This window comes from Mirounga leonina, unplaced genomic scaffold (assembly GCF_011800145.1).
Source record: "Mirounga leonina isolate KUSES-001 unplaced genomic scaffold, KU_Mleo_1.0 Mir_92, whole genome shotgun sequence".
Classification (NCBI taxonomy): Eukaryota; Metazoa; Chordata; class Mammalia; order Carnivora; family Phocidae; genus Mirounga; species Mirounga leonina.
Genome location: NW_023270852.1, coordinates 10,519,982 through 10,532,807, shown reverse-complemented (window position 1 = coordinate 10,532,807; position 12,826 = coordinate 10,519,982). Strand labels below are relative to the sequence as shown.

The following is a 12,826-nucleotide window of genomic DNA, read 5'->3' as shown; positions in this document are numbered from 1 at the left end:
GCCAACTTTAAAGGGCAGGGTTTTATAACTGGCATTACAGAAAGAGCACAGGCTTTGGAGCGCAACAGCCCTGGGTTAAAATTCCATGTCTCCCAATTGCTAGGAACAACAATTCAAATTAATTTACCTGTTTTGTACAGCATATACTATATGTCAGGCGTTGTAAACATTCCACAAATATTAACTCATATAATTGCTTAACAACCTTATGAAACAAGTACAATTGTTATTTATATTTTTGCAGATGAGGCAAGAGAGTTGAGAAACTTGCCCAAGGTCAAATGGGAAGGAAGTTGCAGAGTGAGGTTAGAACACAAGCAGTCAGGCTCCAAAGTCCCTGCTCTTAACACTTTTCTCTCTATTCAACCTTGTTACTAACTTTTAAAAACAGAAATTAAGATGACCAAAAAAAAGGGGCGGGGGGATGATACCTAACTAAATGAAATTATATATCACTTCTCCATTAACAAAAGAAAATTCCATTTAAAAGTTGGCAGCAATTTTCCTGTCTATAAGACAAGAGTTTGATAGGAATTATTTTGTCACTTTACAAACTCTTTAACAACTCTTGAGTTAATTTGCATTAAACACTAAGAAGAATATCCCAATCGCTTTTTGTTAACATTCAACATTACTTGAACTTCTCAAGTGGATTAAGAAAATCCCAGGAAGGTGCTGCAGTTCATTGGTAGTATAAAGGTCAGCAATTTGTCTAGAGTAGATCTTTCCCCATAAGAGAAATGATACAAGTTTGTGAACAGAGAGAAGAGAAAGTTGGTAAAATTATTTTTTATTTATTTTAATGCCGGAATATAAACCAGCAAGGGTGGAATTTTAGCTCCCAAGTGACATGCGAATGAGTTTGGGAAATTCCCCTGACCTAATCACATGGCATTATTGCTGACTTTGGAAAGAAAAGCCTAACATGTGCCAATAAACTTAGAAGCCTCTTCTAGGGTTCCCAGACCCAATTCCAACACAGAGATGGAGGAGAGAGGGTTCCCCCCACACACACACCCAGCAGCATGTCTGAGAATTCAACCCAATTCTAACACTATCTACAGGGAAACAGCATCAGATTCCACAGATTAAGGGTTCAGTCCTACAAGACTGCCTTTACCCCCTGCTGCAGATGCCTGTTGCAAGGCCTAGACTGTCCAACCTGTGCTCCTGACCAACCAGATACAGACTGGAGGTTCCAATGACCCTTCCTTGGGTTTCAGATACCAGTCACAAGTCCAGGTTGTTACCTGTACTTCTGACAAGATGCAGTGGGGAAAGTGGCAATGTATGTGGTCAGCGATGTGGACAACAAAGGCGAAAGAAAAAACATTAAGCTTCCTTATAACTTACAGCCCATTGACAAGTACTTGGGACAGGCAGAGTGACCTTCCTCCAGGACCTTAGCTGCCTTGATGTTAATACTTTGCTAGAGACAAAGGCAACTTTAGCTTGACATTAGCCCAGATCTCCAGGATCCTGTTAAGTCTTCTTTAACATATAAAATGCCTTTGGAAACCTCCTTTCTCTCTATGCCCCAGGATGTATGTTAGCAATCTTCTTCCAAGCATATGGCCCAATGATACACATCTGAAGGGTCTCATTACTAAAGTTTTACTAGACAGTAGTAAATGACTTTTCCTAACAACAGCTAGCTCCTCAAAGTCCTGGAAACCTTGCTTCCAAATTCCCTAGAGACATATGCTATTCCTCAATCCCCTCCCAACTTGAAACTATATAATCAACCACTCCATACAATCCCAATGCAGCTCTTTCTGCCCACAGGTCCTGTCCCCATGCTTTAATAAAACCACCTTTTTTGCACCAAAAACATCTCAAGAATATTTTCTTGACCATTCACTCCTGAACCCCAACTTTTCACATCATTAGGGCACAGAGCTTCCATGCCCTCTCCAGGTACAACACTCTCCCCACAACAACATGTGATCACCAACTGGGAAGAGATTTGAACCCAGTCCTTTTTTATGGGGATTTCATTACATAGTCATGACTGACTAAGTCATTGGCCATTTGTTGACTCAGCCTCCAGTCCCTCTCCCCTCCCCAGAGGTGGGGGGGGGGGGGTCTGAAAGTTCTAACCCTCAAATCATAGGGTTGGTTCTCCAGGCAAACAGCCCCCAATCCTTAGATTACATAAGGGCTTTCCAAAAGTTACCTCATTAACATAACAAAAGAGACGTTTATCTCCCTTATCACAGGAAATTCCAAGGGTTTTAGGAGCTGTGAGCTGGGAACCATGGATGAAGACCAAATACATAAGAAAAATATATATTGGTCACCTGAGTGACCAAAACATATATTTCTTACAAATCACAAAATCACAGAGCCCAAGACTGAGAAATTTAGGCCATTAAAATTCAAGGAATTATCTTTCTTTTAACAGAGTGAGTTAGAGGGGTGCCTGGGTGGTTCAGTCGTTAAGCATCTGCCTTCAGCTCAGGTCATGATCCCAGGGTCCTGGGATCGATCGATCGAGCCCCACATCGGGCTCCCTCCTCCGCGGGAGGCCTGCTTCTCCCTCTCCCACTCCACCTGTTTGTGTCCCACTCCCCCTGCTTGTGTTCCCTCTCTCACTGTGTCTCTCTCTGTCAAATAAATAAAATCTTTAAAAAAAAAAAAAAAAAAAAACAGAGTAAGATAGCAGGCCTCTGTTTTATCTATAGACAAGGCAGAACTGGACCATGTGCTTTTACCTGTTTTTAACAGTGATCTTTGTAGAGGCTGCTTTTAGGCAAACAGGCTTGAGCAATGGAATGTAGAAAGGGCCCACAGCGACCACCTGGCTGAATACAGACAGATCTATCAGGCCACCCACCTCAAAATATCCACAGACCCTAACTGACCAATGGGCTATTTACAGTCAAGCACAATTACCAAAAAGGGGAGAATTTGGAAATCACTCCAAATGGAATGGAATAGAATTTAAAGCCATATAATTGTCTCTAATTCAGGGGGAATGTATGGATACAGAAGAAGACATAGAATCATAGAGTATTAGCTTACTTGCTCTTTTTAACATCTGAATATTTGTCTGCTGTATCGTATTCTTCTATTATCAGTGTGGACCCCCATAACTTGCCCTTCATTCATGTGTCCAACTCAGATAACTAACGCTCTAAGAGCAATGCCTGTGTCTGTGTCACTCAACCCATTTCTTGCAGGAGTTAAGAAATTTCTTTAATATAATAATGGTGATAGTTCTTTACATATAAGATGTAATCAATACCAACCTTAGTCTTTTTCAACAGTTTAATTTTTTAGAGCATTCTTTTATATCTATTACCTAAATGGATTCATACAGCAAACTTGTAGTTATGATGGCAATAATTTGGAGATGATGATGGCTATAATACAGTCTTGGGAGGTAAGCAGAAGGCAGAGCAGCCTCTGGAAATATTGGAAATTTCACATACATCAAATCTAAACCGTCTTCCTTGGGTAACAAACTTCGAGTTAGAATTATAGCTAACATTGAGAGCCCACTAAGTGCTGAGCAATGTACCAAGTAGTTTATAAATTTTAATCCTTACAAAACTCTTACAGCATAGGTACGATTGGTTCTATTTTATATGTTAGGACTAAATTTCCAAAAGGTAGGAACCTAATCATGGTCAAAAATCAGGAAGTAAATGAACCAAGATTTGAATCTAGATACATTTTATTCCAAAGCCTATGTACTTTCTGCTTCAGTACACTAAAGTGCCTAAACTTGAGAACTCGGTTGCTAAGTTCTTTTTTCTCCTGCTGATAAGAGAAAACTGTGAAAGAAACATAAACTTTCTCAAGACTTCCCCACAACAGATAACATGTGAGCCATACTATCCCTGATTTGCTTGGGTTTTGCTCCATAGATGATGGGACTAAGCATGCAAGGAATTAACACATAGAGATTTGCCAGAAGGATGTGGACATGATGGGGGATATTCTTGCCAAATTGGTGGGTCAAGAAAGTAAAAAAGGATGGGATGAAAAAGAGGAGAATGAATCCAATGTGGGAACCACACGTATTGAGAGCCTTGTGCCGGACATCCTGGGAAGGAAGTCTAAACACAGCTTGGAGAATCAAAGTGTAGGAAATACCAATGAGTGCAACATCTACCAAAACTGATGCTATTAGCACTGAGAAGCCATACCAGATATTGACAGTGATGTCAGCACAGACCAATCTGGCCACCCGAATGTGCTCACAATATGAGTGGGGGATGATATTAGTTCGACAGTATGGCAGCCTCTTCATCAGGAATATGATAGGGAAAATAGTCCCAGTACTTCGTCCCCAGATTGCCAGAGTCATTTCTCCAATTGCCATTGGAATTAAGATGGCTGTGTATCTCAAGGGAGTACAAATGGCCACAACGCAGTCAAATGCCATGGCCAACAGGATACCTGACTCAGCCACAAAGGCAACATGGATGAAAAACACCTGAGCGATGCAGGCATCAAAGGCAATCTCCCCAGCATGAAACCACATAGCCAGGGCCTTGGGAATGGTGATGGTGGACAGCAGGATGTCAGTGCCAGCCAACATGGATAGGAAGACATACATGCGTTCATGGAGGGTGCATGCACTGAAGACAACAAGGATGAGGGTTCCATTTTCCAACACTTCAGTGATGTACATGAGGCAGAAGGGGTGAGAAAGCCAGGTGTGATAGTTCTCCAGTCCCGGATGCCAAGTAGGATGAACACAGTGGGGTGGAAGGTAGAGAAGTTAGCACTGAACATGCCTGATTTGGGAGTCTCTCTATGAAGACTATGGAAAGAGAGAGTCAGTGGGCAGAACCAACAATAAGTTTCACTAAAAGTTGAACATTAGATAATTAAGTCAATCACTAATGCTTTGACTTAGAGTATATAATATTATGCTTTTATTTCCTACGTTATCATTACAAACACAAATATAAATAAAGGTTCCTAGTTACACCTCAGCAAAGTCTAGAAGCCATATATACCTCCCCATTCTCACATGTTCCTACTCTGGCTTTAAGTGTCCTTCACTTGTTTTGGTGCAATGGCATCTTAACTAACTGGGCTCCCCATCTCCCAGCTTCCCATCCTCAACCCCTCCATATCCATCAGCTATTTGTAGCCTGGCTGGGCTACAAATAACAGAAAATGCACAAAACAAACAAAAATCTTATTGGATTTTCACTTACAACCTTTATATAATGATTTTTTCATTATAAGATAAAGCTCAAACTTCTCAAGCATGCAAAGCTTTCCACAATCCCACTGTTACTCTCTTCTCTAGCTTTAGTCCCCTTTAGGCACTCTGACATTAAATTACATGGACATTAATAGACCACGATCTTTTCTCCACACAAAACCTGAGTTTTCCAACCTTCATGACTTTTTTCAAGCTTTTCTCTTAATCTGGAACATACTTTTCTACCTTTGATGTTTGTTAAGCCTACTGAGCTTCCAAATCACAGCTTAAATATTTATTATCTGAGAAGTGTTCTCCAGGTTCAAATTCTGGGCTTCCAACTTTCTGATTATTTCCAAAAGGCAAGTTTTTCACATCTCAGAAATTTAGCCTAATGTGAAAATGAGCTATTCATATTTATCTTGCAAGGATTAAATCAAATGCTTTCTTTAAACTGCCTAATATAATGCCTAGCATAAAAATACTAAACAAATGCCAGTTATTATTATTCGCAGATCAATACAACTACATAGAGAGCCCAGAAACTAATATATTTGAAACTTTAAATGTAATAAAATATCATTTCAAGTTAGTAGGGAAAGGAAGGCCTAGTCAAGTAATGGCATTGGGATATTGGACAATGATATTTTTGTAAAAGAATAAAATTAGTTCCCACCTCACTCACTAAACAAATAGAAATTGTAGATAAATTAAAGATGTGTATTTTAAAAATAAAATTAAAAATATTAAAAATTAAAGTGAAGATCTTAGGAGAAAACAGGAAAATATTTTTAAGTTTGGAAAGATCTTTCTGAGTAAGTTAAGAAAATGGTATTTCATGGACAGTAATAATTGAATGATGTAATTATGCAAAAATGTAGACAAGAATAAATTCTAGGAAAACAAATAAAAATTCTAGGAGAAAAAATTATAAAACATAACAGACAAAAGGCTAATATCCTTAAATATTAAAAGTTAGTAGAAAAGAGGGCACGTATTGAATGGAGCACTGGGTGTTAGACACAAACAATGAATCATGGAACACTACATCAAAAACTAATGATGTGGGGCGCCTGGGTGGCTCAGTTGGTTAAGCGACTGCCTTCAGCTCAGGTCATGATCTCAGGGTCCTGGTATCGAGCCCCACATCGGGCTCCCTGCTCAGCGGGAAGCCTGCTTCTCTCTTTCCCACTCCCCCTGCTTGTGTTCCCTCTCTCACTGTGTCTCTGTCAAATAAATAAATAAAATCTTTAAAAAAAAAAAAACTAATGATGTAATGTATGGTGATTAACATAACATAATAAAATAAAAAAATTTAGTAGAGATGAATGAGGAAAAAACAAAAAATATGCAAAGAATCAAAATAGGCAATTCATACCACAAGAAAAATAAATAGCCAATATACACATGCATAGGTGCTCAAAACTTGAAGAAAGGAAAATGTGTCATATTGAAATATCATAGTTTTCCTATCAAATTGGAAAACATAAGAAAAAAATTAGCCTCCAATGCTGGTGACACAGCATGAAAACATATAGATATTTCTATAAGGATATTCATTGCTATACTATTGCTATAATGAAAGAAATTATGGCAACTTCCATATCCATCAATAGGTCAAAAAAATAAATTATGGCATATACAGTACAATAGAATGTTTTGTTTCCATTTTTAAGAAAAAAAGTATCAGTCATGTCATATAGTTAAGTGTAAAAGCAAATTAAAAAATAAAATAATTCTTTTCTTCTCTTCTGTATCAGTTACAACACTTTACATTATAAGTAACAGAAAATCCCACCTCACTTTGGCTTGAACACATAGGGAAATGTCTTTGCTCCTGAAACTGAAAGGTATGTTTCAACTATCAGGATTATGGAAAGATTCAAGTACGGGCTGCATTTCTTTGTGACTCTGGTCTGCCCTCCAGGTGCTGAGTCTCCTAAGACCAGGACTAAGGTGAAATGAGTAAGAACTTACCTCGGTACAAAATGTCAAAATATCCATGATGAACAAGATATCAAAATTTTAAATAAAGATAGGATTGCCCATGCTGTACTGAGCCACATCGGAGCCCAAGGCAAAAGGGAAAATGGGAGCACCTATATATATGTCTTTATGTGCTTTCAATGGCTAATTTTTTCCCTAATTTTATTTTGAAAGCATTATTTATGAGTTTCTCCCATTAAAGCCAGTAGAATTATAATAAATTCTAATTTTATATAAACAGTATATGTAAACTTAATGTTGTGGGTTTTAATATACTTATTTTCCAGTATTCTTTTTTTTTTTTTTAATTTTTTAAAAAGATTTATTTATTTATTTATTTGAGAGAGAGTGTGTGTGTGCACTCTCATGAGTGCAGGGAAGGGCAGAGGAAGAGAATCTTCAAGGAAACTCTGCTGAGTGCGGAGCCCAACATGGGGCTTGATCTTAAGACCTGGGCCAAAACCTAGAGTCAGACACTTAACCGACTGCACCATCCAGGCACCCCCTGTGTTCAATATTTTTTAAACCACTTTAATTCTGGAAAAATATTAGTCATCCTCCCAGCCCTGCAGAGTCAAAAATGTCTGCAGCAGCTGAAGATGTCAAGATGTACACACTGGATAGTATGTACTTATCCTACACTATCCAGAGGATCTCACCTGAATCAATAATTTACTAAGTTTATTCCAAGAAAACCTAAAATTCCTAGGAACAAAATATTTATCCCCTTCCCAGAAACTTACCCCAGTTCAAGAGAAAGTTCTTCCTCAACATGTGAAAGAAGCTGACAGATGCAGACTCAGGAGGGAAATAGGGCAGTATTTGAACCTCAGCCACAGGAATCCCTTGGGCAAGGAGAGAGCTTCTACTCCACTAGGTCTTTAGGGAGCATCTGGTTTAATTAGAAAGAGGCAGACCCCAGCAGGACCAATCTCCAGAGATCACTCACTCAGGAACCAGAGAGGGTGGGCAATCTAACTATGCCCTACCTACAAAAGTCTGAACACACTGTATCTGTTAAAAACTCCATGTCTCTGGCTAAGATATGGACTGAGCAGATTTGAGCTGCTACTAGTCAATACACAGAACACTGAAACCCTGCCTATACCTGCTAGACCTCAATGTATATAGAAACCTGTGGAGATGTAGCAGAAATAGATCAGAAGGAACTAAGTGGTGTGTATGTGTGTGTCCAAATGATTTTCAGTCATAAATTTAGATAATATTTAACAGTGAAGGGTCCAGAGTCAACCACTTCACCGACATTTCAAATTAATCAATCCATAAATATACATAGTGAATTCTATGCTAGATGTTGGAACTAGAACGATGAGTAAGATATATTCTCTGCTCTCACAGAACCCAAGCTCTGATGGTTTCATGGAGCAATTAACATTCAGTTGAAACATAAATGTCATTGCTGTGGAGAGCCAGAGGACAAGGTAATCACCTCTGACTTGGGGATTGGTGAAGACTTCAAAAAGGAATTGACGTCAATACTCTACCATTTGCCAGCTGAGTGGCCTTCATTATTCATCCTCTCTGAAACTTGGGTGCTCCTGTGTATAAAACAGATAGCAAAGGTACTATCTCATAAGGTTGTGTAAGGATTAAATAAGTTAATGCAGCAGAGCACTGAACATGGTTCCCAGCATAGATTAATCCCTTAATAAACATTAGCTATTGTTTTAAGTTATAATTATTAATATTATTATATACTAATAGATTGCTATATGGTGGTATGTTTTGAGATAGAAATGGAAAAGTAAGTTAGGACTACATTATTAAGTTAATGCTTGGCTTAGAAATTACCCTGTAGTCCTATGATTTCTGAACAGTGGCTAAGGGAACACTAGGTTATTTTAGAAATGTACATTTGAGGTGCTATCAAAAAAGTGATACAAATATCTATGGTCACATTACTGTGGGATATGCTGCAAACTCTAGCCTTCCCTTGGAGAGCCATGTGCACAACCCACAGAGTGTCAGCATTTTTCACTTATTTGACCATGGAACATTTTTATAAAACATTTATTATGATATCTGCTATTTCTGCAGAATATTCTATGGAAAACACTTCTATAAGTAATGAAGACTACTTGAAAGTATGTGACAGAAACTCTGCCTTTTAGAATGTTTAACTTTGAGTCAATTTATAGTTTAGGTTACAGTGTAAATGACTGAAAGCAATGAAATCAATTAAGAAGCTAATGCATTATCTGAGGTGAAAGACGATAACAGACATGAGTAATTAGTAGAGCAACATTAAAAAGAAAATTAACAATACTAAGAACTTAGCATTAATGAAATATTTCCCAGATACTATGATCCAAGGATCATATTAGGTACTATACATATGGTTTATTTCATTTCATCTTCTCAAATAGTATATATATGGTTTATTTCATGTAATCTTCTCAACAACCCTATGAGGTATTATTGCTATCCCCATTTTACAGATGAAAAAAATGAGGACTAAAAATATTAAATATGTTTCACACATTCACACAGCTAGAAAGTAATAGGGATAGGGCCTTAATCCTGACAGGACTGCAAATATTATCCACATAATTATTTAGTGGTACAATCAATATTGGTAACAATCATTAACTTCTTGAGGAACAGGACAGAGAGGAAGAAGTTGAAAAACTCCCCAGGGCTTCCAGCTCAGTGAAATTGATGGAGTCATCATAATCTAGTTCATAAGAAAAGGAATGGAACAGGGGAAAAAAGCTAGCCTGAATGGGAGCTCTGTATCTTGGAGGAGAAATCCAGTTGATAGGTATATTTATGCATCTAAAACTCAAAAATAGAGTTCTAGGATGGAGAGAGGGATGTTGGACTCATTTGTGTCGATGGTGGTTGAAGAAATGAGTGTATATGATCTCTTTTGAAAAAGCATGAAAAAAATGAGGGGCAAGACTTTAAACTCCAAGAGACTACTCCAAAGTTGCTAACCTGGCCAGGAACAATGTGCTATAATTCCTAACACTGAGAAGGGTCAGAGGCCAGGTTAGAAGAGAAAATCAAGCGTGCCCTGTTTCCTCCTACTCTAGTCTATTCCTTGGTCCCTGTGTTACAGCAAAGGTGTAAGAAGTAAGAAGCTCTGCAATCTACAGCTTATTTACCTCCCTGACGCCAAACTGACTTTGTGAGGAGCTGGTTTACTCATCACTGGTTTGTGGACTATTTAGCTGACCATTTGAGTGCATAATAGAAATGCATGTTCTAACATCAGGAGGTAATTGTGCTCTCACTCCGTTTTCGAACATTTATTATGTGCCAGGCATTTTATAAGGCACTGGAGTACAAATATGAATGACACACACTCTTCTGATTTCAAGGAGTTTACAGTCAATTAGGGGTACAAATAAATAAACAACCTATTACAATTCACTACATACATTTTGAGATTTATACAAGATGCAATCAATATACCAATATAGGAGCCTTGTATTGCTTGGAAAGTCAGGAAAGAGTTTTCAGGGAAGGTAGTTCTTTATCTGAAATTTGAAGAATGAACAGTTTTCCAGATGGCTGAAGGGCATGCGTGACTGTTTTTCAAAAACACCTGCCATTGTAAAAGTGAGGAGAGAGCTACTTGAGTCTGTACAAAGAATCAATGCACATTTAGAGATTAAAAAAAATTAGTTTCATCCACAACACTTCATGTTGTGTTCAGTTCTCTGTGTTTCTGGAGTACGTCTGGTCTACTGAAGATACCAAATGTTCACATCAGAGGCATGTAACACTTAGTTATTATCTCTGAGTTTTGGAGAAAGGATATGAGAAGAGAAGAAGATAAAGCAAACAAAGAAACAGGAGAAGGAGGCAAAGATGAAAAGCTGGAAGAGGAAAAAATAAAAGTTGGAGGGGGATGACGACAATGAAGAAGGAAGAGAAAGAGGAAGAGAAGTAAAAGCCCTCTCAGTCCAGAAAATCTCTGTATTTCATGCCTAGTTTCCTTGATAAAGCTTGGAGTGCAAATTCATGGGGAGCCATTAGCCCAGAGGGGAAGCACAGCACCAAGTCTTGATGTCAAAGAAACGGTGGGCTACACCCTCCCGGATCTGCTTAGTCTTCACACCATAGACGATGGGGTTGAGCATTGGTGGCACCACCACATAAAGATTGGCCAGCAGGATATGGACATGTCGAGGAATGTTACGTCCAAAGCGGTGGGTCAATAATGTAAAGAAGGATGGAACATAAAACATGAGGAGGACACACAGGTGGGAGCCGCAAGTGCTGAGGGCCTTGTGCCGGGCATCTTGGGAGGGCAAACGAAACACTGCTCGGAGGATCAGTGAGTAAGACACAGCAATGAGGATCATGTCCAAGATGACCATGACAATGGGCACTGAGAAGCCATACCAGATGTTAATGGTGATGTCAGCACAAGCCAAGCGGGCCACTCCAATATGCTCACAGTAGGAATGGGGGACGATGTTGGTCTGGCAGAAGGGCAGCCGCTTCAATAAGAAGATCACTGGGAAGATGATGCAGAAGCTTCGGGTGATAATGGCCAGAACAATCCTTCCCACAAAACGCCATGTTAGCACTGTTGTATAATGCAAGGGGGCACAGATGGCCACAAAGCGGTCAAAGGCCATGGCTAATAGGATGGCTGACTCCCCCACAAACATCATATGGACAAAGAAAACTTGGGTGACACAGGCATCAAAGGCAATGTCATGGGCATGGAGCCAAAAGATGGCTAGAGCTTTGGGTACAGTAGTGGTAGACAGCAGGATGTCTGTGATGGCCAGCATAGAGAGGAAGAAGTACATGGGCTCATGAAGATTATGTTCTGTGATGATGACCACTATCAGGATGGTGTTCCCCAGGACAGCAGTGATATACATGAGGCAGAGGGGTATTGATAGCCAAATGTGGTAAGCCTCCCATCCAGGGATGCCCAGTAGAACAAAAACTGCAGGATGGAAGATGGTAAGGTTGGTGTGAGTCATGATGCACTTTAGGGTCCTCTCTATAAGAACTCAGAAGCTGAAGAGTCTGTTGAAAGTGACAGGAACAGAAAGGACCCCTGAGTGTGTGCAGAGATCATAAAAGATAGCATCAGGTTCTGAACTGTGGGACTCTCCAGGCAAGTTCTCCCAGGGAATGCTCATTTGGGTGTAAGAATGACTTCTGACCCATGGTGCCTCATTAGCATGTAGAGCTTCTATGACAATCATGCTTCAAGAACTAACAGAGGCTTCCCCTGCCTCCAGTCACCCTATTCCCGAAGTCTGGCCCCACTATACTTTCCTGACCTCATTCTACCATTTCCATGCAAGTGGCATTTGCACACTCACCTGTTTTATATTTATCCCTCCCCCCAAGATTTTGCTCCTTCTCTGTTTACTTAAATTTCCCTTCCCTTCCACTTCTACTTACACAAATTTTAACTTTAAATTACCTCCTTAAAATATACCAATTTGTAGTGGCCTATGTTCATAACAATGTGTCTCCTTCCTGGAGACCTATTAGCTCAACTATGTTCTAACTTGATTATATTTAATCACATTAAATTTATCTGGCTATTACTTTGAACCTTTCACGTGATACTAGCCTAATATCTTTGCACTTGTGGCTTCCTCTTCATGAAAATAGAGCACCAAGCAGATATCCAGAAGGAGTCCAAATTCAGATCTTCCCTAAAGGCAGCAA

General features: G+C 39.2%; 2 protein-coding genes across 2 annotated transcripts; both read right to left on the bottom strand.

Annotated features, from left to right (window-relative positions):
* Positions 1–3,633: 3,633 nt before the first annotated feature.
* On the bottom strand, positions 3,634–4,841 carry LOC118004139 (olfactory receptor 52B2-like). The gene is given in 2 exon segments (XM_034995313.1): positions 3,634–4,692; positions 4,695–4,841. Coding segments are annotated over 2 exon segments (942 nt in total). The 5' UTR covers positions 4,747–4,841; the 3' UTR covers positions 3,634–3,802.
* Positions 4,842–10,862: 6,021 nt separating this feature from the next.
* On the bottom strand, positions 10,863–12,484 carry LOC118004126 (olfactory receptor 52B2). Its single transcript, XM_034995305.1, has one exon. It carries the CDS (start codon positions 12,121–12,123, stop codon positions 11,155–11,157), a length of 969 nt encoding a protein of 322 aa, XP_034851196.1. The 5' UTR covers positions 12,124–12,484; the 3' UTR covers positions 10,863–11,154.
* Positions 12,485–12,826: the final 342 nt, after the last annotated feature.

What these genes read in the sequence shown, in the direction of transcription:
- LOC118004126 (XM_034995305.1), bottom strand. Translation starts at nt 12,123, where the DNA reads ATGACTCACACCAACCTTACCATCTTCCATCCTGCAGTTTTTGTTCTA.